Consider the following 26,655-nt stretch of genomic DNA (forward strand, 5'->3'; position numbering starts at 1 on the left):
TCTTGCTTCACTTCTCCCACGAAGGAAGTGAGCTCCGTGGTGAAATTTATTTCACACACAAAGTTCCCCAAGAAGGTGCTGCTGTGGCTGATAATTAGGGAGAAAGGGATGTCAAAGCCGCTCTTCTTTCGCTCCGGGCTGGCCGTGAACGGGGAAATTTATAGTACGAAGTGCCTGCCAGAAGTTGCGTCATTCGTCAAGAAATACCGGAAGGGCGAAGACACGGTGTTCTGGCCAAATTTGGAGTCGGTCCATTACTCGAAGCGATCGTTGGAGGAGATGGAGCGGCTGAATATTGATGTGGTACCGAGGTCGGGGAATCCGCCCAACATCCCCCAGCTGCGTCCCATCGAGAATTTCTGGGCAAAATTGAAGCGCAAGAACTATTCCAACAGTTTTGTCGCGGAAACGGAGGAGGAATTAATAAACAAAAAAGAAGAAAGAGCTTAAAAACTTCCCTCACACAGTTTTTCGTCTGCCATGGCGAATGTTCCGGCTAACTGTCGGATGGCCGCTCGCAAGGGCGTAGAATTTCTTTGCAAATAAGATAATATAATTACCATTAATGGGAAATTTATCCAACTCAATTAGTTGTCTTTGTTTTTTTTTTCACCATCTGAAAAAAGTCCATTTTTTACCGCAAACATTAGCAGGGTATATAAATTTGGTGCATTGTGCAGATAAAAAAAAAATAATCCTCTCTGAATATACATTTTTGACAAAAACTGTAATTCTTTATCGTTATTTTTTCCATGAACTTATAACAGGAGGTAAGGTGTTTTTTTGACATCTTAGCCGCTTTGTGATCGATGAGTGAACCATCCTACGCAACACAAATAAATATGGAATAGGGTGAGAATCGTTATATGGAAAAAACGAAACTTGATAGCAGAAAGCCAGAACCAAGTTTTTTTTGTTCTATTTGGGCCCCCAAACAATCCTTAATTCATCGGAAGTCGATTGGTTTTGTCTCCGGTTGGCGCATTGCATTTCAAATTTATATGGAGATTTGTATGGAAAAATCAACTTTTATGCATTTTCCATTCTAAAGAGCTCAAAATGGCTCAGTCCATAGGTTTCATAACTTCAAATGGTAGGTTTTGTGATGCTTAACAACTTGGCCAAAGACACTAAAGAGCTAGGGTGTCCCAAAAAAAATACTAGAGCTGTTCGAAGTTGAGTATGTCGAAATTTATGTTGCAAATCATTTGTTCTGCCAACACTGCCAGTGTACTGGCGTCAGTCAGATTTCCATCAGAAGTAACCTTTGAAACACGTTGTAGATTTTTTCTACGCCTAGAATATTGACCTAAATTTGTTTGCTTGATCCAGTTGAGTGTATAAACTCGTTACGACAGGTTACTTCTGATGGGAATCCTACTGACACCGGTGCATTGGTAATGTTGGAAGAAAACAAGATTTTCTGCATTTAAATCGACATACTCAACTTTGAACAGCTATAGCTCTTCCTAGGGACATTCTAGCTCTTCAGTGTCTTCTGCAAAGTTGTACGGCATCTAAAATACTATACTTCTACATAATGTAGTGCATTATTAGAGCATTATTGGAAAGGTAAATGCAAAAAAGTGGGTTTTCCCATATAAATTTTCATACAAATTTGAAATGCAATGCGCCAAGCGGAGACAAAACCAATCGACTCCCGGTAAGTTTAGGGTTGTGTGGGGCCCCAAAAGGAACCAAAAAAACTTGGTTCTGGAAAATCGATAATTTTTCCCCACCCTAATATAGAAGGAAGTTTATTTTTACTAAATCGTACTCAATTTAGATCTGTATAGAAGGTTGCCTTTTCGCGCGAATATTTTTCTTCTAAAATAGAGTTCTCTCTTTATGTCTTTTGTACTTTTTAAGTGGCCAAAAACGACCTTAACAGTAGATATGGCCACCAATGAACTAGTTGTAGTTACAAGCCGTTTGAGGTGTCGCTTGATGAATTTAGGCTGACGACCTAGATACTTGATATTACCTCCCGAGTAATTAGAGGCATAATACTGCTTTGATCATGTTCATTATATTACCTGCACATGTTCCGCATATCTTAGGAACCGTTTTACCGATTTCGGTCATCCGCTTCGGCAACATAAAGAACCAAAATTCCTTTCTTTTAGAGGATGTTTGGCTTAAATTGGTTAAAAAAAATCGAGAAACCTAAAAAATCTGATTAAACATAATCGCCCGTTTTTGGCACATGTGTACCAAAAGTAAAACGAGCTCAAATCAAAAAGAGCCTTAAAAAGGAAATATAAAACTATTGTAGTCCTACGTCAACTATTCGGTCGTGTCGTTGATACCACCCTCCTACTCTTTTTTTGGATCCTTCGTTTTTCGTCAAAACTTGGCCCACCAAAGTCGTTCTAGTTCTTGAACCCCTCTATAGAATTACTCAAACCACCGTTTCATTCATAAGAGAAAGGATAGGGCCACTTTTGCAAATATCAAAGGGGATAGCCGCTATATAGAAATTGGGACGTCATATTGATTTCTTTCAGAAAAATAGATTTTTGAATAGGTGCCCACCCTCCTACCTTAATTTTCTTTATTACATTCGAAAGATTATGCTTTTTTACTCAAAATCAGAGGTGTATGTTGTCTTAAACAAGAATTATACTAAAATTACTAAAACATGTTCGGTTCGACCGTTTGGTTTTCTTAAAATCTTACCTCTCTAAAATTGCTGTAACACATGATATTCTTAATGGAGCTGTGATGCCAATCATGAAAGTAGTACCGTGAAAATTAAAGACGACGCTGTCATAGAAATCCAAGATCCAAAAACATATAAAGATGCCATCGTTGAACAAAAGGGTCTTATTAATATCGGATATAGTGGGAATAAGGCGTTTTTCTGATGAAACGCTATTTTCACACTGAAAATTTGACGGCCCATATATTTTTATTTAATGCCAGCATCCCGAAACGTTTGTGTGTTGTCAAAATGAAGTAATTTTTTATTGGAGGAAGTGCTGGCTGATATTCCTCCTATTGATGCTGCCCGCTACCGCACAAAGGCAGCTTTTTACTAGAGAAAGTGCCGCTGCACCAGCTGGCCCTGTCACTATCGATGCTGATACCCACTGCTAATTCTGCTGTTATCCTATACCGCTGCTGCTTCCACTGCCACTGCTGCTTTTTACTGCCACTGCTGCTGCTGCTAAGTAAGAATTATTGTAGTCGCTCTCAAAAACTAATATGACTAGTTTAAGCGAGAAGTAGGATCTTATATAGGCTAAATAGTACATTCCCGATTTACAAGGTCTATAATTCTGTCGATTGTGTTAGGGAAAGTAATCATTAGGCGACCAATAAGAGGTTATACTCTGCGTTTTAAAAAGGCTTGACAATTTTCAAATCTCTGTTTCAACAAGAATTGACCATTTTCAATGGTATACAGTTGCTTGCATTATCAAGACTTGACAATTTTTAAAGTTTCAACTGGCAGTCCTAGTGTCATTTGGAAGCAGATAACAAAAGAAAATAACAAGAGTCAAATTTATAACCGTCCCAACATGCAAAATGAAGTATTATGAATGAACGAGAAAATTTTCACTCTTCAATTAGGTATTCAATTTGTCCTCAAAGGAACAATTTGTTTTTTTTTTTTCACAACATAAAGGACAATTTGTTATTTAACCTAATATCGGATATGATGTTGATCGCATCTTTGGCTTTCATTACTTCACTGTCAGTGAGAATAAGGTACTTTTTTGATGAAACAGTGGAAAGCTGTTTCCACACTGAAAATTTGACCGCTTTCATATTTTGAATGTCAGCATTCCAGAACGTTAGTGTGTTGTCAAAATGAGGCAATTTTTCATTGGTAGGAGTGCCGGCTGATGTATCTACTACTGATGCTTCCCACTACCGCACAAAGACAGATTTTCACTAGAGGAAGTGTCGCTGCACCAGCTGGCTCTGCCGTTATCGCTGCTGCTATCCGTTGCCACTGCTACTGCTGTTGCTAAGCACGAATTGTCGTAATCGCTGTCCAGAACTAATATGATAAGTTTAGGCTAAAGCAGGCTCTTATATAAGCCAAAAACTACATAATTCTGTCGACCGTGCTTCGGAAAGTAATCGTTAGGCGACCAATCAGAGGTCAAACTCTGCGTTTCGAAAAGGCTTGACAATTTTCAATAGCACAATAGTTCATATAATCAAATTACAATTTTCTGCATTCGGGCGAATGCATAGAAGACTTTCCAATTGATTGCTGCTAGAACGAAAAAAATCCATTGAAAACTAACCGCATTTGAAATTGGACATATTTTTCACTTTTCCACTTTTTTTTCAATTGTAAATATCTCTGAATTTGGCATATGAAGGAAATATCACTGGATTTATTTGGATGTATTTTATTATATAACAAAAAATTGAGTTATGTTATTTCTTAACATTGAAAAAAAAAATAGCTTGGCAATAAGCAAAATACATGGTATTTCTTGATGAACGAAACAACTTCCGGCAGGCACCTCGTACTATAAACCTCTCCATTCACGGCCAGTCCAGAGCGAAAAAGGAGCGGCTTTGAAATCCCCTTCTCGCTGAGGGTCAGCCACAGCAGCACTTATTTGGAGAACTTGGTGTGTGAAATGAATTTAACTTTGGAGCTCACTTCCTTCGTGGGGGAAGTAAAATACGAAGTACCCTGCCAGTAGTTGCCATCCAGGGTGAGATAGGTCTCGTCGTTCATCACCATCGCCATGTCGCGATTCGCCAAGAAAATCAACTTGACCATCTTATTCAGCCGCTGCCACTACGTCATTGCGTTTTTTTTTATGCCAAATGACTTAAAAACGCATGAAACGTCGAGAATTGGTGTCATCTGAAAAAGTTTTTTTTGGCAAAAATTTATTCTGGGACTTCGTTTTTTCGATTGTGGAAGGCGGTGTTAAATGCATCGAATACATTATGTTTCATTAGGGTGGTTCATTTATTCGGCATAGGGTGGTTCATTTATTCGGCATAGGGTGGTTCATAATATTGTGAAAAATGAGTATAAAATAACAAAAAGCACTTCGGTTCGTTTGATTGGTGTGACGTCTTCGACAAAATTATAGATAATAATTCGGCCTTTCCAAAAAAATTACATTAAAAAAATTATTCGTTCAAAAGATAGAAGAAAGATTTAAAATTAATTATTCAAAAGGCCTCTTTTTTTAAAAACTTGATTTTTTAAATAAAACCCACGAAAAATTACCAAAACAATGAAACCAGTCAAATCATATAGAAATCAAGAAAAATAAATTATCATTTCTTGCACAAAAAAAATATTTTTTGAAAAAAAAAATTATTTTCAATTATTTTTTTTAAAGGCATATTTTTTTTGAAAGGACAAAATATTATCTACAACTTTGCCGACGGTTTATTTGATTGGCATAGTGTATCTGCCGAAGTTGTAAATAATAACTTCGTTCCTCCAAAAAAATGTACCCTGAAAAAAAAATAAATTTAAAAAATATAACTTTTTCTGATTTCTCCATGACCGGTTTCATTGTTCAGGAAAACTTTCGTAGTTTTTATAAAAAAATTCGGTCCATTTAGGGCTGTTTTCGATAATTAATTTATAACTTTCTTTTATTTCTTTTTAAATTAGTAATTTGTTTTCAGAGTGTATATTTTTAAAAAAAACAAAACTATTATCTACAACTTTGCCGAAGATGTCACACCGCTCAAACGAACCGTGTTGGCTCTAAAAATTTCATCAATACCTATCCGAAATAGCATTTTCCAATAGCTTTTCAAAAATGAGTTGTGTTTCAATAAATTAAACCAATAGCACAAAATGACATCTTTTGCCTATAAAAACGTCTATGCAAAGTTTCAGCCAATGGGCTCGTTCACGTTCTGATGATGTAAACTTGACAGAAAATGTATGGTCGAACTGTCAAAACGACGCAAACCCAGAAACAACGAGTCAATTGTGTTGCGTATCTGATTGAGATCCCTATACTCTCATTATCACTGAATAACATCGATACAGTCTTTTGTCCGATTATATAAGCCAGATCACTGTGTGTTCAATCAAGTGTTGGCAAAGGACATTATTGTGATAAATAAAACGAATAAATTGTCTGGTACAACATTCGAAAGACGAGTCCAAGTGTCTTAGAGAGTAGATTTTTCAAACAAAGTAATATAACATATTCCATCAGTTTTCACCGTTTCATTTAAAAGTTTAAGACACTTGGAATCGAAAACATTTTTCAAATATTAAAACTCCACGTACCTCCCGTGTGTGATTCCACCAACATTTTCAACATTTTCCACGAGACACAATCTTTATTTTGGTTGAGATATTTTTTTTTTGCACAGAGTAGTTTGATAAATTTTGTGAATTTGTTTTGTAATATTTTGCCATTTTTCTTATATTTTTTCCAATTCAACATTGTCACTCTAACGACAATGATATAACAAATATTATATTTTCAGAAATTTTTCTAATTGTTTTCAGTAAAAGTGATTTTTTTCATTTTATACTCATTTTTACACAATACGATGATTGGCGCCCTAATGTCCATTTTCAACGCCGCACACTTCTAAACGGAGTAGCCTTATTGATTTCGCCATCACGGTTAGAGTTCGACTAGTAGAGCTGTCACTCAAAGGCTACTTTGATTATTGTTGCAGGATAAAGATTCACGCTCAATGGAGTAGCTTCGACTCTGACCTGACCAGAGATTAGAAGTTGTGCGTTTGAGTCCCACCTGCTGAACTATACTTTTCGAAGTTTTAACTTTATGTTTTCAGTGAACTAGTTTTTTCATCATCTCCACATCTACTGCTTTAGTATAAAAAATAAAGAACCAAAGATTTATTATTAATTCATGACAGAAAGTTTCTGTCATTTCCGAATAACATTTCTTCCGACTCCTCAGTCCTCACAGGTAGACTATTGGTATCGCTTAAAGTTAACATTTTAGTCGTGACTCTCTTCATTTCAAGGTGTGCCACCCATTGAGTTTGTTTTTGGACGGAAGATATGTGTATATTTACTACAGGGATCATATCCGTTGTAAGAAGCAGGACTTGAATCTTATCCAGGTTTATCTCAAGCTGAAGTCCAACTTCTCTTCACACCTGCTACCATTGCGTAACATTTGAGCAGACAAGTATACAGGAAAAGTTCTGTCGAACTTTGTACGGTTGTTTACAGCTGTTAGCTTTTTAGTAAGCTTAATGTTGGCTTCCTTCATAGCCGATCATCTTCAGTGTTACCCAAAATTCTTGGAAGATTAAATCGTAAGTTTATGGTCCTCACTGAAACACTTTTCAGGTGATAAGGGGTAGCCCGCATATGAAGGTATACTTTAACTTTACTTTCTCATCTTCTCGGTGGCATATCTTTCGTAGAAAGCCACTTTGTCTCGGTATACTTTCACAGTCAAGCCAGAGGACTGGGTGGAAATTGAGAAATCCCTTGTTTACTTTTGGAAAAGTTGGCCGTTTTCCAGCAAAAGGTGCAGCAACTGCCGGCAGTGATTCAGTTGTTTGGTGGAATTTTTTTGGCTGCTCAAGGAAACCTATGAATATTAATAAGTGAGCTTCAGTGTCGATGGTTGAACCCTCATTGCGTCACTTAAAATGTTTATTTTGCAATCTGGTTAAGATATCATTAATGATTTTCTGCTTAAATAAGGTACTGTAATTTGCAAGCACACGCTGGTTTGAACATAAGCGAAGCATGTATGAATCCGTTTTGTCGGCCCAATTTGCTTTCGCAGTCAATATGTGTGCCTATGTTATTAACATTATGTGTGGATCGGTACAAATGGAAAATATCGTATGCATGGTATTCCTGAAATTTTCGTTAAAGTAGTTTAAAAACCGTCTCTGCTCCATTTTCGGCTCGTGATGCCCTGAACAATCAACCTCCAGTTCTATATTTGGCATTGGCAGCACGTTTCGCTACTTATCCCAAATCATCCATTAATTACGATCCGAAACTCCGAGCCATACTGCTGATGATATTATCGCTATGTCACAAGAATGCCTCGGTATCAGCGAAACGCCAAATCTTGTTAGACTGGTGAAAAAAGATGCTGATCTTACGAAGCTGAACTTTGTTTCTTTCCGGATGGAGGTACCAAAAGAGCTAAGGGACACTGCTTTACGAGCTTCTACATGGCCCACCGGAGTTTTTGTTCGAGAATTCGAGTTTGATCCAGTACGACCGAATAGATTTCGCCAATAACAAATTGGCCCACTCAAACGCTGTGATATTGTTGAGCGAGAGTCAGCCGGCTCTCGCACAAGTTAAGTATCTTCCGTTTTATACTTATGACGACGAATGTTTAGATTCCGATTCGTGTTCTAGCATGCATGATAATGCCCCCGTTTCGACAAGTCCGTCGCTGATCGAATCTAGGACGCCAAATGCTTGCAGAGCCAACTCGCCGATTCAGCTCTATTATCAGAATACTGGTGGCATGAATTCGAACATCGACGACTATCTACTGGCTTTCTCAGAAGGGTACTACGACTTTGTTACGCTTACGGAAACTTGGCTGGATGATCGCACTCAATCATCGCATTTATTCAGCTCTGAGTACGAGGGCTTTCGCTGCGACCGCAGTCCTATCAACAGCCAGAAAAGGACCGGTGGAGGTGTGCTTATTGCTGTCCACCGCCGGTTGAATGCGAGCATAATCCACGAGACTTCTTGGAATATTCTTGAACAGGTTTGGGTGTCCGTTCAATTGTCTGGTCGAAAGTTATTCATCTGCATTGTCTATTTTCCACCGGATCGAACACGCGACAAGCTACTGATTGACACTCATCTTCAGTCGTTGTCAACGATAGCCGCCAGAGCTAAGCCGTGCGATGAGATTATCGTTATTGGGGACTTCAATTTACCAGGCCTATTTTGGCGTCCCTCCCGCGACGGTTTTCTTTATCCTGATCCGGACCAGTCCACTTTTCATGCCTGCGCCTTGGATCTGTTGGACGGTTACAGCGCCGCAGGACTGCAGCAAATCAATTGTAAAGCAAACGAGAACGGCCGTTGTCTAGATCTCTGTTTCGTCAGCACTAATGACACGGCACCGCCCTTGGCTTACGCACCGGATCCACTCGTAAAAAACGTTCTTCATCACCCGGCACTTGTTTTGTCTCTCGACGATCGATTCAAAATCGACTACCGGGAACCTTCCACTCGATTTAATTTCACATTTCGGCGAGCCGACTTCGACGGTTTGATAAATGCGTTACTATCTGTCGATTGGGTTGGCATTTTAAATTCAACTGACATCGATTCGGCTGTGAACGATTTTTCCGGCATTTTAAACGGTCTGATAGAAGTTTTCGTCCCTCAAACACGGAACCGATCGCAGAAATATCGTCCGTGGCAGACACCGGCTTTGCGACGCTTAAAAACGTTAAAAAATTCTGCGTTGAAGAGGTTCTCAGCGAGTGGTGCCCTTATACTTCGCGAACACTACCGACAGTTAAACCACGATTATAAGAGACTTCGCCGACGGTGCTATTCTAACTACAGACTACAAAGAAATTTTGGAACTTTGTCAACGAACAACGGAAGGAATCAGGCTTACCATCCACGATGGAATTCGCTGGTGAGAAAGCGGATAATGTTGCCTCTATTTGCAGAATGTTCGCAGTCAAATTTTCAAGCGTGTTCAGCAACGATACACCAACGGATAGGGACATTTCTGATGCTGCTAATAACGTTCCTTTCCCTGGCCGCTCCATCGCCTCGGTCAACATTGACGACAATGCTATCCTCGCCGCTGCTAGTAAATTGAATCATTCGTACTCCCCAGGCCCGGATGGTATTCCAGCAACGCTACTTAAAAAATGCATTACTGGTTTGGCCACACCGCTTTCTCACTTGTTTCGCTTATCACTCGCTACTGGTAGATTTCCCACAACTTGGAAACAGGCCTTTTTGTTTCCGGTCCACAAAAAAGGCGATCGCTCGAAAATAGACAATTATAAAGGGATTTCGGCTTTGTGTGCAATTTCGAAGCTATTCGAGCTAGTCGTCCTCCAACCAGTTTTTTCTCATTGCCAATGCTCTATTGCAGACGACCAACACGGATTTCTTCCTAAACGTTCCTGTGCTACAAACTTGCTTTGCCTGACTAGTTACGTGCTTGATAGCTTCGACAAACGATGTCAAACCGATGTGATTTACACGGACCTTCCAGCTGCGTTCGATAAAGTAAATCATCAAATCACTGTTGCCAAACTCGACCGCTACGGATTTAGTGGCAACTTGCTCCACTGGTTCGAATCCTACCTGCAAGGACGAACTCTTAGAGTAAAAATCGGCGACGAAATTTCGGAATCATTTGTTGCTACTTCCGGGATTGCCCAAGGTAGTCATCTTGGCCCGGTGGTATTTTTGTTGTATTTCAATGACGTACATCACTCGCTAAAATGTCCCCGCCTTGCCTTCGCTGATGACTTGAAACTGTTCAATGAAATCAAAAACGTCGAAGACGCCACTCATCTTCAACAACAGCTCAACTTATTTGCACGCTGGTGTAAGTTAAATTGCATGATACTAAACCCCGATAAATGCTCTGTGATAACGTTTACCAGAAAGCACCGCCCACTACATTTCGATTACACATTGGATGAGACTTCAATACAGAGAGTCGAACACGTCAAGGATCTTGGAGTCCTCCTTGATTCCAAACTCACCTTCAAGCAACATATATCGTTCATTGTTGCTAAAGCCTCTAGGCAACTGGGTGTGATTTGTCGCTTGACGCGGAACTTTAGAAATATACAATGTTTAACGACACTCTACTGCTCACTTGTTCAGTCCTCGCTAGAATTTTGCTCTACTGTCTGGATTCCTCACTACAACAACGCAATTCATCGCATCGAAAGCATCCAGCGCCGGTTTGTGCGTTACGCACTTAGAATGCTCCCCTGGCGACAGCCCATGCGCAATACCCGATATGAGGACCGCTGCCAGCTTCTCCAGCTTGATACTCTCCAGCTTCGTCGAGAAACAGCACGCGCCATGGTGATGTCGGACGTTTTGACATCCCGGATCGATTGCCCAGCCATTCTCCGCTTGATCAACCTAAACGCGCCATCTAGAAACCTGCGGAGGTCATCTACGCTGCAACTACCTTTCCGCCGCACTAACTACAGTGCTAACGGTGCCATCACTGGTATTCAGCGAGCTTTCAACCGAGTTTCATCTGCCTTTGATTTTCATCTATCGCATCGAGTTTTACGCTCAAAATTTATTTCTCTGTTTCGTAGTGTTTTATATTATTAACCATTAGGACTAGCTATTTATGTCTGTTGGTAGTTGCTTATAAATAAATTAATAAGTAAATATAAATTGCCCAAAAAAAAAAAAAAAAAAGAAACTGACAATTAATTCTTGCTGGTACCTTCTTCACTGCTGTTTTTGTCATTCAACATTGTTTGTCTAATTGGATTGTTGTTTACCTGAACCTACAGAGATGAATACTTATTTATGGGAGTAATTGCGTTCTTGTTGGTAAATGAGTTGAGTATTTACGGTGTCTCAGCGGTTGAACAAAAATTCAATCAGCCGTTTTGAGGTGGAACTGACTCATTGAAATCAGTCATTTGTAAACTTAATAGACAGTTTTTGTCGTGGGATAACGTCTTTGTTTTCTATACTGGGGTACATTTTGTAAAAATGTAAATGAAACTGACACATGTTCTGTCAGATTTCAAATAACAGTGATAATATCATGGTGGATAGGAATAACCGATATATTGTGGGATAGATAAAAAGCTGGACAATTTTGTAATACGCTAGTTATTATTACTATTTCATTGCTTAGCGCTACAAATTGATAAAAAGTTTCAAGGACAAATTTTCGCGAACAATGAACCAATCACATGCGAGCATGCCTGGCACAGACGACATTAATAGACACCAATCGTTTGCTGTGACATTCTCTATACCAGTATTAGCTTGAACTCAGACTAATTTGATGTTCCGAAAGTAGAGGTTTTTCGAAAAGTTTGAAACAGCCCTCTTTTCTAAACAATTTGTTAATCTGCTGTTGAAACTTAATAAAAAATGATGTTTCGAACGAATATTTTAAGGGCCGCTGACAAATGAATTGATTCTGTCTACGGAGTGTAAATTGAAATCTATGTACTGATTTATTTCAACAAATATTAGAATTCATGCAAGAAAATCACATCTCTGAAGTCTAAACTCTCTAATTCTGGGTAAATTTGTGTGTTTGCATGTGTATGTGCTAATTGGTTTTAACAAATAATCAAGTCCGTATGAATTGCATTATTTTATGTGAACGTTTTATGTAGCCTTTCACCGGTGGCAGCAGTTCGCGTTTAATTGGCCATCACAGTCAATACTGTCGATCGTTAACATTCGAAACGTAATGGCTGGCCTGGAAATAATTATTTCAAGTCGAAATAACCTACGCGTTGCTGCTAATGAGAGCCGAATTCATTGCAACATTTTGACCGTGTGTCGATGTGGCCATTGCAAGCACTGGACAGCAAGGGGAAATTAATTAAATTTTCTGTTCGGACAGCTGCTCCAGTGCACCCGCTGTCGGACCCGCCTGCGGGATAGATGATGAAGTTCAATTTCATATGACGACGATAGCCCCGCCGTAATGAAAGCTTGATCGGCCAAATTCGAAAAACCGGGTAAGTCGCGGTCAGGTTCCACCGAGAAGGGGACGATAAGTTGACGCTTGGGTTCCATTTTCATACATTTGCAATTTTCTACAGTGTGGGAGGTTGCAAGCCTGGTTGAATTTTCCGGACGGAGTTTCGAATTCACTACTTTTTTCGTTGGGTGATTAAATTCAATGTTTGAGTTTTTTTTTTGAAAATTTCTATTTTGTGTTGTAATCTGGGGAATGGTTAAGTCAATAAGTGATTTTAGTCCGGATGAGAAATGTAAGACTTTTTTAAAATTCGAGAGAGAAAGTGGGACTTGAAAAATTAACGACATAAATAACAGTAACAAATTAATTAGAGTTATTTGCTGGCTGAAGTATTTGAAAATTGAGTTTCCTCTTTTTTTAATTAAAGTTTAAGTTTACATATTTTTTGTCATAGCTGGCAACTATCAATTTAAACCCACTATGTGGAGTTGCACGTTTTAATTGATACAGTTTCAATGCATTTCAACCCACATAATTGTTTGGTTTTATTTTTTTGTGCCGGTCTACAGTAAAAATAGCTTTTGTCCGTTTTATGAATTTTCAAGAATGGGCCACGAGCACTCATCCATATAGTATGTTCCAATTAAGATGCCATCATAAAACAGAGTTTTCGATGATGCACACCCCAAAGGCGAGCAGGGGGTTTGGAAATCAAATGCAGGATCGTTGTGTTCGGAATTATTTTTAATCTTCAGTGGTGAAAAAATCAGAAAAACTTCAATGCACTCTTTCGAGTGTGCAGTCACAACCCTCTTTAATTAGATGTAATCAAACATTGACTGGCTTGTTATTGATTGAGTGAATTTAATATGTCTTTCAAAGTAATTAAGAAGTTTGACGTTTTCCCAAGCCGAGTTAGAAGGGTTCTTGTCGTTATTTCCCGTCGGAATGCGGTATATTTTTCCAAATCTGTATCATATTTCCAGACCGCTTATTTTTCGCTTTCCCTACTTCACGCACTGTCTGCTTAATGAACTTGCGTGTTAACGGGTAAAAAGCCGTTGTTAAAAATAGAAATTTAGTTCGAAAAATTAAGCCGTACGGAGCACCTTCCGTTGTTGTGTCGCACTTGCAAGCACGACGTAGACTGACTTTGGTCTCGATCACACAGGTCTATAAGAGTTATCAGCATCAGCTGACTCTTTTGTGTGTGATGAGACATTCTTTTCAGTCTATAAATAACGCTTGCACAGCAGTGTGTGTAGTTAGGGATGAGCAATAGAATAAGTCGGCAGTGGAATGTGATACGATATAGATTGTAGATCTGTCCCCCGTAGTTTAATTGGTCAAGACACCATGCCGGAGACAGGGAGATTGCGGGTTCATGTCCCGTCGGGATGCGAAAAACCAAGCGAAGATCATGGTAACAAACACGTGGTGGGATCACCTCTGTCGAATGCAGACAGGGAAGAAAGAAGGGGCTGACCTCCTCAGAGGAAAACCTAGCCTTGCTGTGCGTCGTAGGCTACGAGCAGCTCACGACATCGTCTGACCCGGAACAGGCGACTGAATTGAGAAACGTGTTGCCTTGAACACTATAACCAAAATGGCAGCCTCATCACGAGACTCTGTAGTAGTAAGGTCACTGCTTTCGCTGTCAACGAAGACTACGTCTCGAACAATAACACTCTACTTGCGCTTGAGCATGTTCGATAATCACAGTGGAAGTAATCCACGACAATCCAGGATTTCCCGTCAGCTTCTTCCTTTTTTCTTTGAGAATGTAAACGAACACCTCTGCTCCGAAAGCCGTCAGGTTCCAGTCATTTGGCTTCTGTTAGTGTACCGCTGATCGATCTCACTGGCAGGACTGCGATTGGTCAAGCATGACTCCGTCTGGATAACAGAACCATAGAACTTCTTGCGCACTGAGATGCCCGTACCAACGATGCCAGTTCAAGTCCCTTAAACACAATACCGCACGGACTGATTTGGATTTGGTTCTTCCCTATGGAATCCATCTCGTCGAGTTTACTGCGGCGTATTCCAATTGCGATCACTTTCAGCTCGTTTTCAGCTGTTCATCATGCTCACCGCTGAGAAAGGTAACGCCTTCTTCTTCTTTTTCACTTCCGGGCAATCGATTGCGCCCTTCTCGTTGGCATCCAAAACACTTCCACTCCAAAACTTTTTCTTATTCTCCTGCTGCTTCTCAACGCCAGATCTGCTAAATGCAGCGGCTTCCATTTTGGAGCTACTTGGCTCGCTTCTGCCTTCACCACTGGGCTTGATTTCTCCGTTCTGCACTTGCAGAACTCCAAAGACAGCTTCGTTTCCAAAGGGGTAACAACGGTAGCATAGGCCGACCCTAGCGTCAAAAGCAGCTTCGCTCCGATCGGCTTGTAGTCCCGAATGATCCGTTAGAAGGTTAGAAAGTGGTCTTGCCACAGTATGAGGAGTTTCTTCTGCAGATGAAGGCGATTGGCGATGCCTGCCCGCTGGAACACGCGCTCTAGACCAGCCAGATGGCCTTCGGGAACTGCTGATCCTGGATATACTTCAAAATTTTGTCACCAATTCGAGAAATCAACGACTTGCAATGCCTATTTATCTTCTTAATCGGCCAACTTACTAGGCAATCTGATAAGTACCTGAAAATTCTAAGAGATGGCATTAGTATTCACTAATGTGAACCCTTTTTGTCGAGCTTGATTCTTCAGAAAACGTTTGTCAAAACTTCAGTCATTTATGCACACGCATTTAATAGTTACAGCACTGAGAAGCAACTAACCTCCGAGTTTTTTAATATGGAAAAATATATGTTTAGAGTTTTGATCAAACACTACTATCTACGTAAGAAAACGATATCCAAGACCAAGGCCAAACTGGATAAGTATCACCCGGACTCAGCACCGTCGATTGGAATGATTCATAAGTGGTTTACCGAGTTTCGTTGTGGCCGTACTACACCATTACTACATTCCTGAGTTAACGCAACAGGCAAGACAGTGGGTTTTACCGGGCCAAAGTGCTCAGAAGCGTCCAAAAACGCAACAATGGCCCGGAAAGGTTATGGCATCCGTATTTTGGTATGCACCTGGCATAATATTCGTGAACTATCTTGAAAAAGGTAAAATCATAAACGGAACATACTATTCATCATTATTGGACAGATTAAAAATCGAAATCACTGAAATACGACCGCATTTGAAGAAGAAAAACCCGTTTTATCATCACGACAATGCGCCTGTTCATTCTTGCTAAGTTGAACGAGCAAAATTGCATAAAATCGGCTTCCAATTGGTTCTTCAGCCACCGTATTCACCAGACCTGGTCCCCAGCGACTATTACTTGTTCCCTAACCTGAAGAGACGGCTCACCGGTAAGCGTTTTTACTCAAATGAGAAGCTCACAGCTGTAACTGAATCGTATTTTGGAGACCTTCTGATCGAGTACTTTTCGTACAGTATCAAAAAGTTAGAAAATCGTAGGACTCGCTGTATCGACCTAAAAGAAAAGTATGTTGAAAAATAAAACCGACTTTGGCCGAAAAAACGTCTCCGTGTTTCATTTTTCAGGTTCTTATCAGACTCCCTAGTATTTCTAGCTATTCTCACAGCGGTTGTATCGTCGTTCCTTTGCTTTAACTCAGTATGCTTTATTTCTCTGTTCATTCTTTTTATTTATAACTTTTTCCGCACTCGTGCAAACTGGGCCCATAACCTAGCGAGAAATTTGGGCAGTGATACATGAAATTTAATAGAAATAAAATTAAATATTGTTCACAGATTGCTTTGTGATATTTATTATATTCGTTTCGACAATCAAAGTTTTCGTTTCCATCATTGGAATTGTCGATATTGATCAAAATTCAAATTGATCGTTTATCTTGGCATGTTTGTGCCATGTGACAACGATGTGTCCCGTAGTTTCGCACTAAACTAGCGCTGTATAGGACGCTGGTCCTCTCGGTTGCCCATTGCGATCACATCATCTGACACATATGATAAACTAAATCTAGTATGTACACATAATAAAAATTCACTTTTGTAGAAAGTTTATGCTTGTCGACTACGGAGAAGTTGCTTGAACATATTTACCGACATGTTATAATCAAATGAGGCTGCAACGGTGTTGAAGATTTCTGACATAAAGCGAATGGGATCATGTTGTCCATAAGATGCATTAAGCTGGGGGAGAAAAAGAAAATTCCTTCGTCTTAATGATCTTTCCGGAGCATATAAATCTAATCGCTGTGGAATTCTTGGGTCGTCAATCTTACCAGTCAGAATTTTGAATACAAAGGTAGCCTGTGCATCAAAACGTCTTTTATGCGGTGTTACCATACCTAAAAGTCGGCAACGATCCGAATACTCCGGTAGCTGCTGCGGATTTTGCCATGGCAGAAAACGTAGTGCGTAACGTACGAACTTCCGTTGCACGGCTTCAATTTTTGCTATCCAATTTGCGTTGAATGGACACACCCCACCCCAATGTAGTTGTAGTGCGCCCTGAATGATAGCGATGTGTCTAAAGTAACACCCAAGTCGCGAACCTGGTTAACTTTCGTTAATGTTTGGTCAAACATGGTGTAGCTGAACGTTATAAAATCCTTTTTTCTATGGAAAGAGATCACGCAACATTTCTGGATACTAATTGACTAATTGTTAGCAGGTTGTTGGTATACCACTTATAAAAAGTGTCGATGAGCCGCTGGAGTTCGTGACAGTCTGCGATACTTCGTATAATCCGCATTAACTTGACATCGTCCGTAAAAAACATACGGCTTGGTTCTGGCAGTAAAGGATGCGTCATTTTGTAGCTGGCCTGAAAGCCACACTCCCAAAATCTGCGGTTCCGTTCCCCGTATCTTCAAGCAAGTGGCTTAAGCGCCACCTAAGAGAGGACCACTTGCCTGTCTTGGCTTGCCCGGCCAGAAACTCCGCCTCAGGGCGGGTCAGGGTAATAAACTGAGGGAAAACGAAAAGGCAGATGCACTCCACTAAGGTACTCAGTCTCATGCGTTTCAATACCACAGAAGTTCGCGAAAATAATCCTAAAGCCTCAAACACCGAACTCGTGATTCTCCTCACTGGACCAATTTTGAGCAATCAGATTGCTGCCCAGTTTAGCGTAACCAGAGTGCGGGGACTGTTTTCCCAGGCAGTCCACCTGGAGTACCAAAACAAACAAACTGGAACGAACGCGAGACGTGAGACACCTTAGAATTCCTAAATCATCAAAAACATCACTTCAACAACAGGGAAACGCACTATATTACTTTAACAATTATATTTACAAGCATGCTTCGTTTACTACTAACTAAATTTTGGCCATCTATAACTAGCTCACTAACCTATAGTGTGCGTGGGTGTATTCTATTGGCTATGCCATAAAGCTATCTTTCAAAGAAGGGGTTCTTGGCTGAACTTTACTCTGCGCAGAGATTTATTTTTAGCGTACTCACTCTTATGGCGGCTACTCACACCTCTCCTTTCTATCCGTCGTTAGCATCCAACGGTACTTAGCGGCGATCTACTGCAAACGGCATCCAACAGCAATCACCGCACCATCCGGGTACGGTCGTGTTTTAGCGATGGCGTCGGTTCTATATTGGCTGCATATGCCGATCAGTCCGATCAGCAACTCAGCATGGGCCGCCCTAGTGTACGGCGGCTGGCAGAATGGGCCTTGTCCTGGCTGACGGCGTGTCCCAGAAGTGTGCGGTAGGAGGGTGGATATACTTTGCTGGCGGTGGGTTTATGACTTCGCCAAGCGCTTTAATATCTAACGTGAAAAGCCGTCGAACGGCTGTTTGACGCGGTTAGGTTACACAGTTACAGCCAAACCCAGACAAACTTTACCTTTTGTTTTCACCACACTTGCTGGCAAAGTCTCCACTAAAATTATAGCTACTCCTAACATGCGCTAATCCTATCAAAAGAAACAACACTTAAAACAACTAGCTAATCTAAGACAACCTCACGCTAACACAAACCTCGAACAAATTCGCGAACAACACGAAATCACACACTCTGGCTTCTTTCGCCGTTCGATTATAAATGATCGAATCGAGATTGGTTTGCTCCTCAGATCAAACTCGTACGCAAGGTGTAATTGCGCCTGGTTAGCCAACTATCCATGATCTTTATAGTAGATCAGCTATAAATTCGAAAATTGACGAAGGATAATTATGCAAATTAAATTCAACAACATGATTGCTACAATTTATGAACAGTGCAAAGAGCAGTGGTCCTAAATTACTGCCCTGCAGAATGCCCGATAGATTCGAAAAGTGTGTAAAATGTTGTGATCCGATTATAACGTACAGCGTTCGATTTACCAAGTATGACCTCAGCCATTGCACGAGAGCAGAATCAACTCCTAATTTCTCCAACTTGGCGAGCAGGAGCGAGTGTGGCGCAGTTCCATGAATCACGAGTTGTACCAAGTATATAAACGTGGTATAGTGAACACAATACAGCGGGTAGGGTTCAGTGGGCTTGACATGTGGCCAGAATGCCTGACGAAATTCAGTAGAGAACCAGGAAGAGGCTGTCGACTCCGTAGGCCTCGTAGTCGGTGGATGTGCGCAATGGAAGAAGATGTACTACATGCTGGTGTACGAGGTGACTAAAGTGGTCGCACAAAATGGGACATATACTCGTGAAAAAAACACGTATAAAAGATCTTGAGATATCATTTTGCAGCAAATTTATTGACCTTCAAAGGAAAAATACAGAAAAAAAATCCATCTACGTTTCGGATGAATTCACGCACTGTTCGTTTAATACCGCCCATCATCTTCTGCACAGAGGAACTGTCAGCTCGTTCCGCCATTTTCTTCCACCATTTATGTGAATCAGCTGTTTTTTTAACGTTCTGCCTCTTTTCTTTAACTCGCTCTTGATTATTGCCCAATGTTTTTCAATTGGACGATAATTTGGGCAATTGGGTGGCCCCATAGTTTTTCGATGATATCAACTCCATTCCCCTTGTATCAATCCATGACTTCCCGGCTCTAGTGGCAGCTGGCCAAGTCAGGTCAGAACTTCACCGGACCATTATGTGATTGGATGAACGGCAAAATCCGCTTCTGGAGGCACTGTTCTTAATACACCTGGCCCATTTATGGTTGATCCGGTGATGAAAATCTTGATTTTTGCCACAGCTGCAGATCTCCTGACACATCAGCCTCCCAACGAACTTGTCAGCAAACACGAATTTAAACCGCTTGGCGACATCAACCTGCGCGAAATCCATTTTTTCCATTAAAATACAGCCGTTGGATTTGGTCAAGACTTTCTCATACAGCATCCTAGCGCGGCGTTTTGCAACGAGATTCTGCTGGAGAGTCCTGTTGGAGTGCTTGCTGGCGTTGAACGACCGCAGGTCTTTACGCCAACAGATTCGTCGAACAGTGTTGTACGGTGCCGAGAACTTCTTAGTCAAATCGCGCAGGCTTTGTCCGGACTGCTCTGTAGACTTTCAATCGTAGCTGCTTGTCGATCGTTCCATTTCTGAGTTTCATTTAATCGTTTCAGCATGCTGTTCACGGTTGATTTGGGGAATTTTCTCACGTCTTTTACGTTTCATCGTTGACACGAATTTGATGAAACTTGCCCCACTCTGTAAACAAACCTTCCTCATCACTGCGCTGTCAATGGTTTCTCGTAACCGCCACTAGAGGTGCCACAGTAAATAGAAAGCTGCGACCAGATATTAGGTGGGTCTAATTTTACAATGTAGCAACTATCATGGTATAACATTGATCAACGCCGCTTGCACAGTTTTTTCTCAAATTCTGTTCCGCCGTCTAGTACGGATCAAATCTGCATTCTTCGACAGGTCCTTCAGAAATGCCTGGAGTGAGCCGGGAGTGCCCACACATCATGCCTTTGTGGACTTTAAGGCTGCGTACAATACAGTCGATCGAGATCAGCTATGGCAAATATGGCACGACTACTGTTTTTCGGATGAAAAGACGTGACTTAACAAAGCTACCTTGGGACAAGTGATGTGTTATGTGTGCCTAACGGGGATCCATTCGAAGCTCGTAGAGGGTTGAGACAACAACATTACTCTTGCGGGTGTAACCCGATCACAGACAATCTCCACATTGTTACAAGAAACTTTTTGACTAGAAATCAATGCGACGAACGCCAAGTATATGAAAGGTTCGAGAGAAACCAACATTCGCCTCCCACGGATGGTGATCGTGGACGGCGATGGACTAGAGGTGGTAGATGATTTCGTATACTTCGACTCCCTGATAATCACCGACAATTTACCCTTGCAGAACGCTTCGATCTAGAAACACACGCCGCTGCCCGAAACTGATCATGTACAAAACCCTAATTAGATTAGAAGTTTTTGATAGACTCGAAACCGAGACGCTGCTCATGGAGGACGTACGCACACTGACCATATTTGAACGGAAAGCGTTGACTACAAACTGAAAGCGGGGAGTGAAGAGGTTCCCATTGTACACCTGACGCACATCGGGAGGCTACGAGAGGCCGAACGTGTCCCAAGGATGCCGGAAAATCGATTCTCTTCAAGGAACCCATCGGTGCTAGAAGCAGAGGGGCCCAGCATGAAAGATGGCCTGACCAGGTTGAGGCGAACCTGCAAGTGGCGAGAAGGATAACGAAGAAAATTTGATACGGCACTAGCCTCCACGGCTTCGGGCTGTTGAAGTAAGTAAGTAATAGGGTCAATAGTCAAAAAGTTCGGATCGTTTTATATATAAATATACACAGCGTTGACATTAAAAATGGACTTTTTCCGTATGTTGATTAAAAAAATAAGGATAGATAAATGAGTTTGATAAATTTCCCATAGAAGGAATTTATATTAGCTTACTTGCAAAAAAAAAAAATCTACGCCCGTGCGAGCGGTCTTCCGAAAATTAGTCAGAACACTCACCATGGCAGACGAAAACATGCGTGTAGGCATGTTTTTGAGTTCTTTCTTCGTTTTTTTTTATCAATTCTTCCTCAGTGTTCGCAACACAATTGTTGGAATAGATCTTACGCTGCGGGTTTGCCCAGAAATTTTCGATGGGGTTCAGCTGAGAGACGTTGGATAGGTTCGCCAACTTGGGTACCACATCGATACTCAGCCGCTCAATCTTCTTCAACTGTCGGTTATGGTATTTCTTGACGATCGACGCAACTTCGGGCAGGCACTTCGTACTATAAATTTCCCCGTTCACGACCAGTCCGGAGCGAAAGAAAAGCGGTTTTGACATCCCCTTCACGTTGATAATCAGTCACAGCAGCACCTTCTAGGGGTGTGTGAAAAGAACATCACCTCGGAGCTTACTTCCTTCGTGGAGGAAGTGAAATACGAAATGCCCTGCCAGTCGTTGCCATCCAGGATGAGATTGGTCTTGTCATCCATCACCACGTCACGATTTGACAAAAAAAAACGACTTGACCATCTTCTTCGGTCACTGCCTCTGCGTCATTGCCTGCAGCTCCGAGACCAGTAGTGGACAGTACTGCCTCTTCTTGACAGTTCGACTGATAGAACTGTAATTTTTTTTTTCTGCTGACTTATGGGTTACTTTGATTGATGCTGCATGGCTAGTTTCGTCAGTGGGTGTGAAGGTAAACCCATGAAAATCGGAAATTTTTGTCCATTTTTTAAATGCAAACGTTAGAATTGTAGGTTTAAACAAATTATATATATTTATCACTAGTTGAAGCACCCGATGTTGCTTAGAAAAAGCATAAATTTTTTTTTTGTTTTCATCATTTTCTCGTCTTGATTTCAATATGAAAAATGGAGTTGATTTTCCGCTTCTGGATATTATACTCGTCGTGAAAACATTCAGTTTGGATGGTACATCCAAAACAACATAATCAGCATTTAACTTTACGTTGAAATTGTTCAGAAACTACAATGTAACATTCAATGTTCTTGTTTGGGTTTTGCCCATTATTTTTCGCCAAACAACGCGTTTTCGAGCGTGTTTTTAACACCATTTTTAATTCTAATACCTTCGTTGAAAAATCTAGAAAGAGCATTTGAATCAACTAAAGATTTGGAAGAAGTGTCATTAAATAGTAATGATTTTTTTTCACGAATACACTTGAAATACTGAAATACTTGAACTTTTATTAAAGCTTTTAATAAAATTGAACGTAAATATCTTATCAATAAGCTCCACTGAAAGGCATCAAATTTCTCAGGTAAATTAGGAGATTTTTATGAACTGTATGTTAAATTATTTATTTTTAGTAACATAACCCGAGTTGTATAATTTCTAGAGTAAATCCACAGTGTTGCAGTGAATACTATCAATGATTTAAAAAAATACTTCAAAATTCTCAGCTGTGATCGGTAAATTTAATTTATTAAATCGTTCAAATTGTTGCGCGTTTGTATAATAAAGTTCAAGATGGCGGTCGGCATTTTGAACTTTATTACCGATTTAGCTTGATTAAAAATTCTCTTCATGTTGTTGATAGCACAAAAAGACGATAGTCAAGTCTAACCGAAGCTTCATCTACATTGATGATTCGGTTGCGTTGTAATGAATCGGATGCCTTTGAGTTTATAACAGGCGGTTACCCAGTGTACACTATAATAACCAACAGTAGCTAGCGGATGTCTACTCTTTGCTTCACTTACCCGGCAGAACCCAGCTTTCAGAGCGGCCTGTATCTCTACCGGATTTCGTTTAGCTTTCCAAGAACGCAGGAAAAACAACAAAACAAAACAAATTTACCCAATGCGTTTATAACCACAATCTTCCTCTTCGTCGGTGGCAGTGGTTTGGTGATTTCCTTACTTCTAGCGGCAGCGCAGGGCATTTTTCAAGCAGTCGCTCCTGAAGCAGTCCTTATCGTAGCTGATGTACCTACTACTCCGTGGCAATTAGCGGGGGGTAGCGAATTTATCGCTTTATTTTTGAAACTGCAAAATTTAACAATGTAAACAACACGCGGCAAAACTAAATATTGGTATGATAACATCTCTTCTGCCAATTTAAACAAACAAAACGAGACGTCACGCACTGTTTATTTTACAGCTAGAGAAAATTCACGACTTTTTTAAACCTAAACTTTTATTCTTAAGTATACAATAAGTTTTAAGCCTGTATTACACTCTTTGACCAATGGTCAAATATTTGACCTTTTGACATAATTCAAATTAATTTGACATCATGATTGTTGTTTGCCCGTGTTTGTCTCATGTAAAAATTGGAGAGTGATAAACAATTATCTTTGACCTTACTTTTATCTGTCAGAAAGTAATAAATATTTGACGCTTGGCCAAAGAGTGTATTACAGCCTGTACTCTACCTATCTAAATGGATAAAAACGTAGAAACAAACACCACAGGGGTGGGTGATGTTGTCATTTGTGGTGCACGCTAGTGCGGTGGTAACCACATTTAGAGTATTTTTTCAACGATTCTTTCTGCTTGTTAAAAATACAAAGATGAAAAATATTTATTGTTTATCTGACTGAATGTAACCACGTTTGTCATAAGCGCTTGAGCGAACCGAAAGTTCTATCAATTTTGATTTCTCTCTCTCCCTCTAATTTTCGTTTCTACTGGTCTTTCAGCCCATCGCCGGATGCGGACCGTCACCAATTACTTTCTTCTAAATCTGAGCGTGGCCGATCTGCTCATGTCGTCACTCAACTGTTCCTTCAACTTTATCTTCATGCTCAACTCGGACTGGCCGTTCGGGGCGATTTACTGCACCATTAACAACTTTATGGCCAACATGTCCGTGGCGTCATCCGTGTTCACGCTGGTGGCCATCTCGCTGGATCGGTAAGTAGAGACGGTCTTCGTCGGAAGCCGGCAAACAGTGTGTTGGCTAGCATAGAATTTTTATTATTAGTTCTTAGTATTAGTCGCTATTTCAGATTACGGAAGAAGACGTATCGATAACGCGAAAGTTAATGTGGTTCTCTCTCTTCTCAGTTCTTTAAAATTTTCATGTTAGGCGATTTTTCTTATTATCATGCAAATGGTCAATCGCAATGAAGCGTAACATTATAATACCGAAGTAAGGCGTCTTGCAGATGTCTTCAGATCAGTTGAAGATAATTTGACCCCTAGAAGGGTCATTTGATTTATCCTCAAACAGTCGCCTCATTAGGTAACGTAACGGATTTTCGACCCAGTTAAATAATCGCACTCGAATGAGTTTCTTTTTTCAGTGATTATTTTTTCGCACAGTTTGCCGTAAGCGGGGTTTAAATAATGGTTAACATTATCAACGAAGCGATGAAAGCCGATCTATGACCCGTCAACGCCTGTCCAGTATGCTATACCTTGTACCGGTTGTGATTTTAAATTGGTGGAATATTTAAGAACAATTTGAACATTCAAATAGGTTTGGTCAAACTTGGAATGAAATTCGATTCGTTTTCATTATACCAAAATATACAATACTGAACTGAAAATTCAGAACTTAATCCGCATCGATATCGTTATTAAAATCAAATCAATATTCTAATCCAACTTTAATTCAATATCCAAGTATGTACCTTACCTTACCTTACCAATCAGACGAGAGCCGTGGTGGCTCGTGCTGTATCAAGAATTTGTCGCCATGTTGCTCGGTTTTGGGCTGTGTTTCGCCAGCTCCCCAGGCGTCTCATCACCCGCAAGTCTCCTTCGATCTGGTCGAGCCATCGTGCACGCTGCGCCCCTCTATTTCTGGTGCCGGCAGGGTTGCTGAAGAGAAGTGATTTCACAGGGTTGCCGTCCGGCATCCTTACGACATGACCGGCCCACCGCAACCTATTAACTTTCGCCAGGTGTGCAATGGGATTCTCTCCAAGCAGCGCGTGCAGTTCGTGGTTCATGCACCGTCGCCATTCTCCCTCGTCCGTCTGTACTCCACCGTAGGTCCTCCGTGAGAAGCGTTGTCGTCTCGATCCCGTAGAGGACTACCGGTCTTATCAGGGTTTTGTACAGCGTCAACTTCGTGCGTCGTCGCACTCGATTCGATCGGAGTGTCTTCCGGAGTGAAAAGTAGGCACGATTTCCTGCCTGAATGCGTCTCTGGATCTCTTTGCTGGTGTTATTGTCGGCGGTCACCAGTGACCCCAAATACACGAACTCATCGACCACCTCAAGCTCATAACCGTCCACAGAGACTTGAGTTGGGAGGCAGATGTTGATCTCCTTGGAGCCTCTCGCTCGCATGTATTTTGTTTTCGACGCATTTATCCGCAATCCGATCCGTCCAGCTTCGCCTTTCAGTCGGGCGTAAGTTTCCTCCGCCGTCGCAAAGTTACGTGATATGATGTCGAAGTCATCCGCGAAGCCCAGAACCCAGAACAGACCTTGTGAAAATTGTGCCCCTCGTGTCGATGCCCGCCCTCCGGATCACACCCTCAAGGGTGATGTTAAACAGCAAACAGGAAAGTCCATCACCTTGTCTCAACCCTCTGCGCGATTCAAAGGGACTCGAGAGTATCCCCGAAACACGCACGAAGCACATCACTTGCGCCATGGTAGCTCTGATCAATCGAGTCAGTTTATCCGGAAATCCGTTGTCGTGCATGATCTGCCATAGCTGTTCTCGATCGACTGTATCATAGGCCGCCGTGAAGTCAATGAAGATGTGATGTGTGGGCACGTTGTACTCGCGACATTTCTGTAAGATCTGTCGGATTGAGAAGATCTGGTCCGTGGTGGCACGGGCTCCCATGAAACCCGCTTGGTACTGGCCCACGAACCTCCTGGTTAAAGGTGATAGACGGCGGAACAGGATCTGTGAGAGTATTTTTTAGGCGGCATTGATAAGCGAGATGCCGCGGTAGTTGCGGCACTCAAGCTTGTCGCCCTTCTTGTAGATGGGACAGATAACTCCCTCCATCCACTCGTCTGGCAGTTTTTCCTCCTCCCAAATCCTGGAAATGACCCAGTGCAGCGCTCTAGCCAGCGCCTCTCTTCCATGTTTCAAGAGCTCGCTCGGCAGTCCGTCTTTGCCTGCGGCTTTATTGTTTTTCAGCTTCCCGATCTCACAAAGAACTTCGTGAATATCGGGAGCGGG

At 41.2% G+C, this 26,655-nt stretch overlaps 1 protein-coding gene across 3 annotated transcripts in view; it reads left to right on the forward strand.

Moving 5' to 3' along the window:
- LOC129733885 (tachykinin-like peptides receptor 86C) overlaps positions 1-26,655 on the forward strand; it is a 230,652-nt gene that overhangs the window by 62,560 nt on the left and 141,437 nt on the right. For all 3 annotated transcript variants that reach the window (XM_055695465.1, XM_055695466.1, XM_055695464.1), the window contains exon 5: positions 24,203-24,416. In XM_055695465.1, coding sequence (XP_055551440.1) covers positions 24,203-24,416 — 214 coding nt within the window. The remainder of the gene's footprint in view (positions 1-24,202; positions 24,417-26,655) is intronic.

The sequence above is a fragment of the Wyeomyia smithii genome, chromosome 1, assembly GCF_029784165.1.
Source record: "Wyeomyia smithii strain HCP4-BCI-WySm-NY-G18 chromosome 1, ASM2978416v1, whole genome shotgun sequence".
Lineage (NCBI taxonomy): Eukaryota > Metazoa > Arthropoda > Insecta > Diptera > Culicidae > Wyeomyia > Wyeomyia smithii.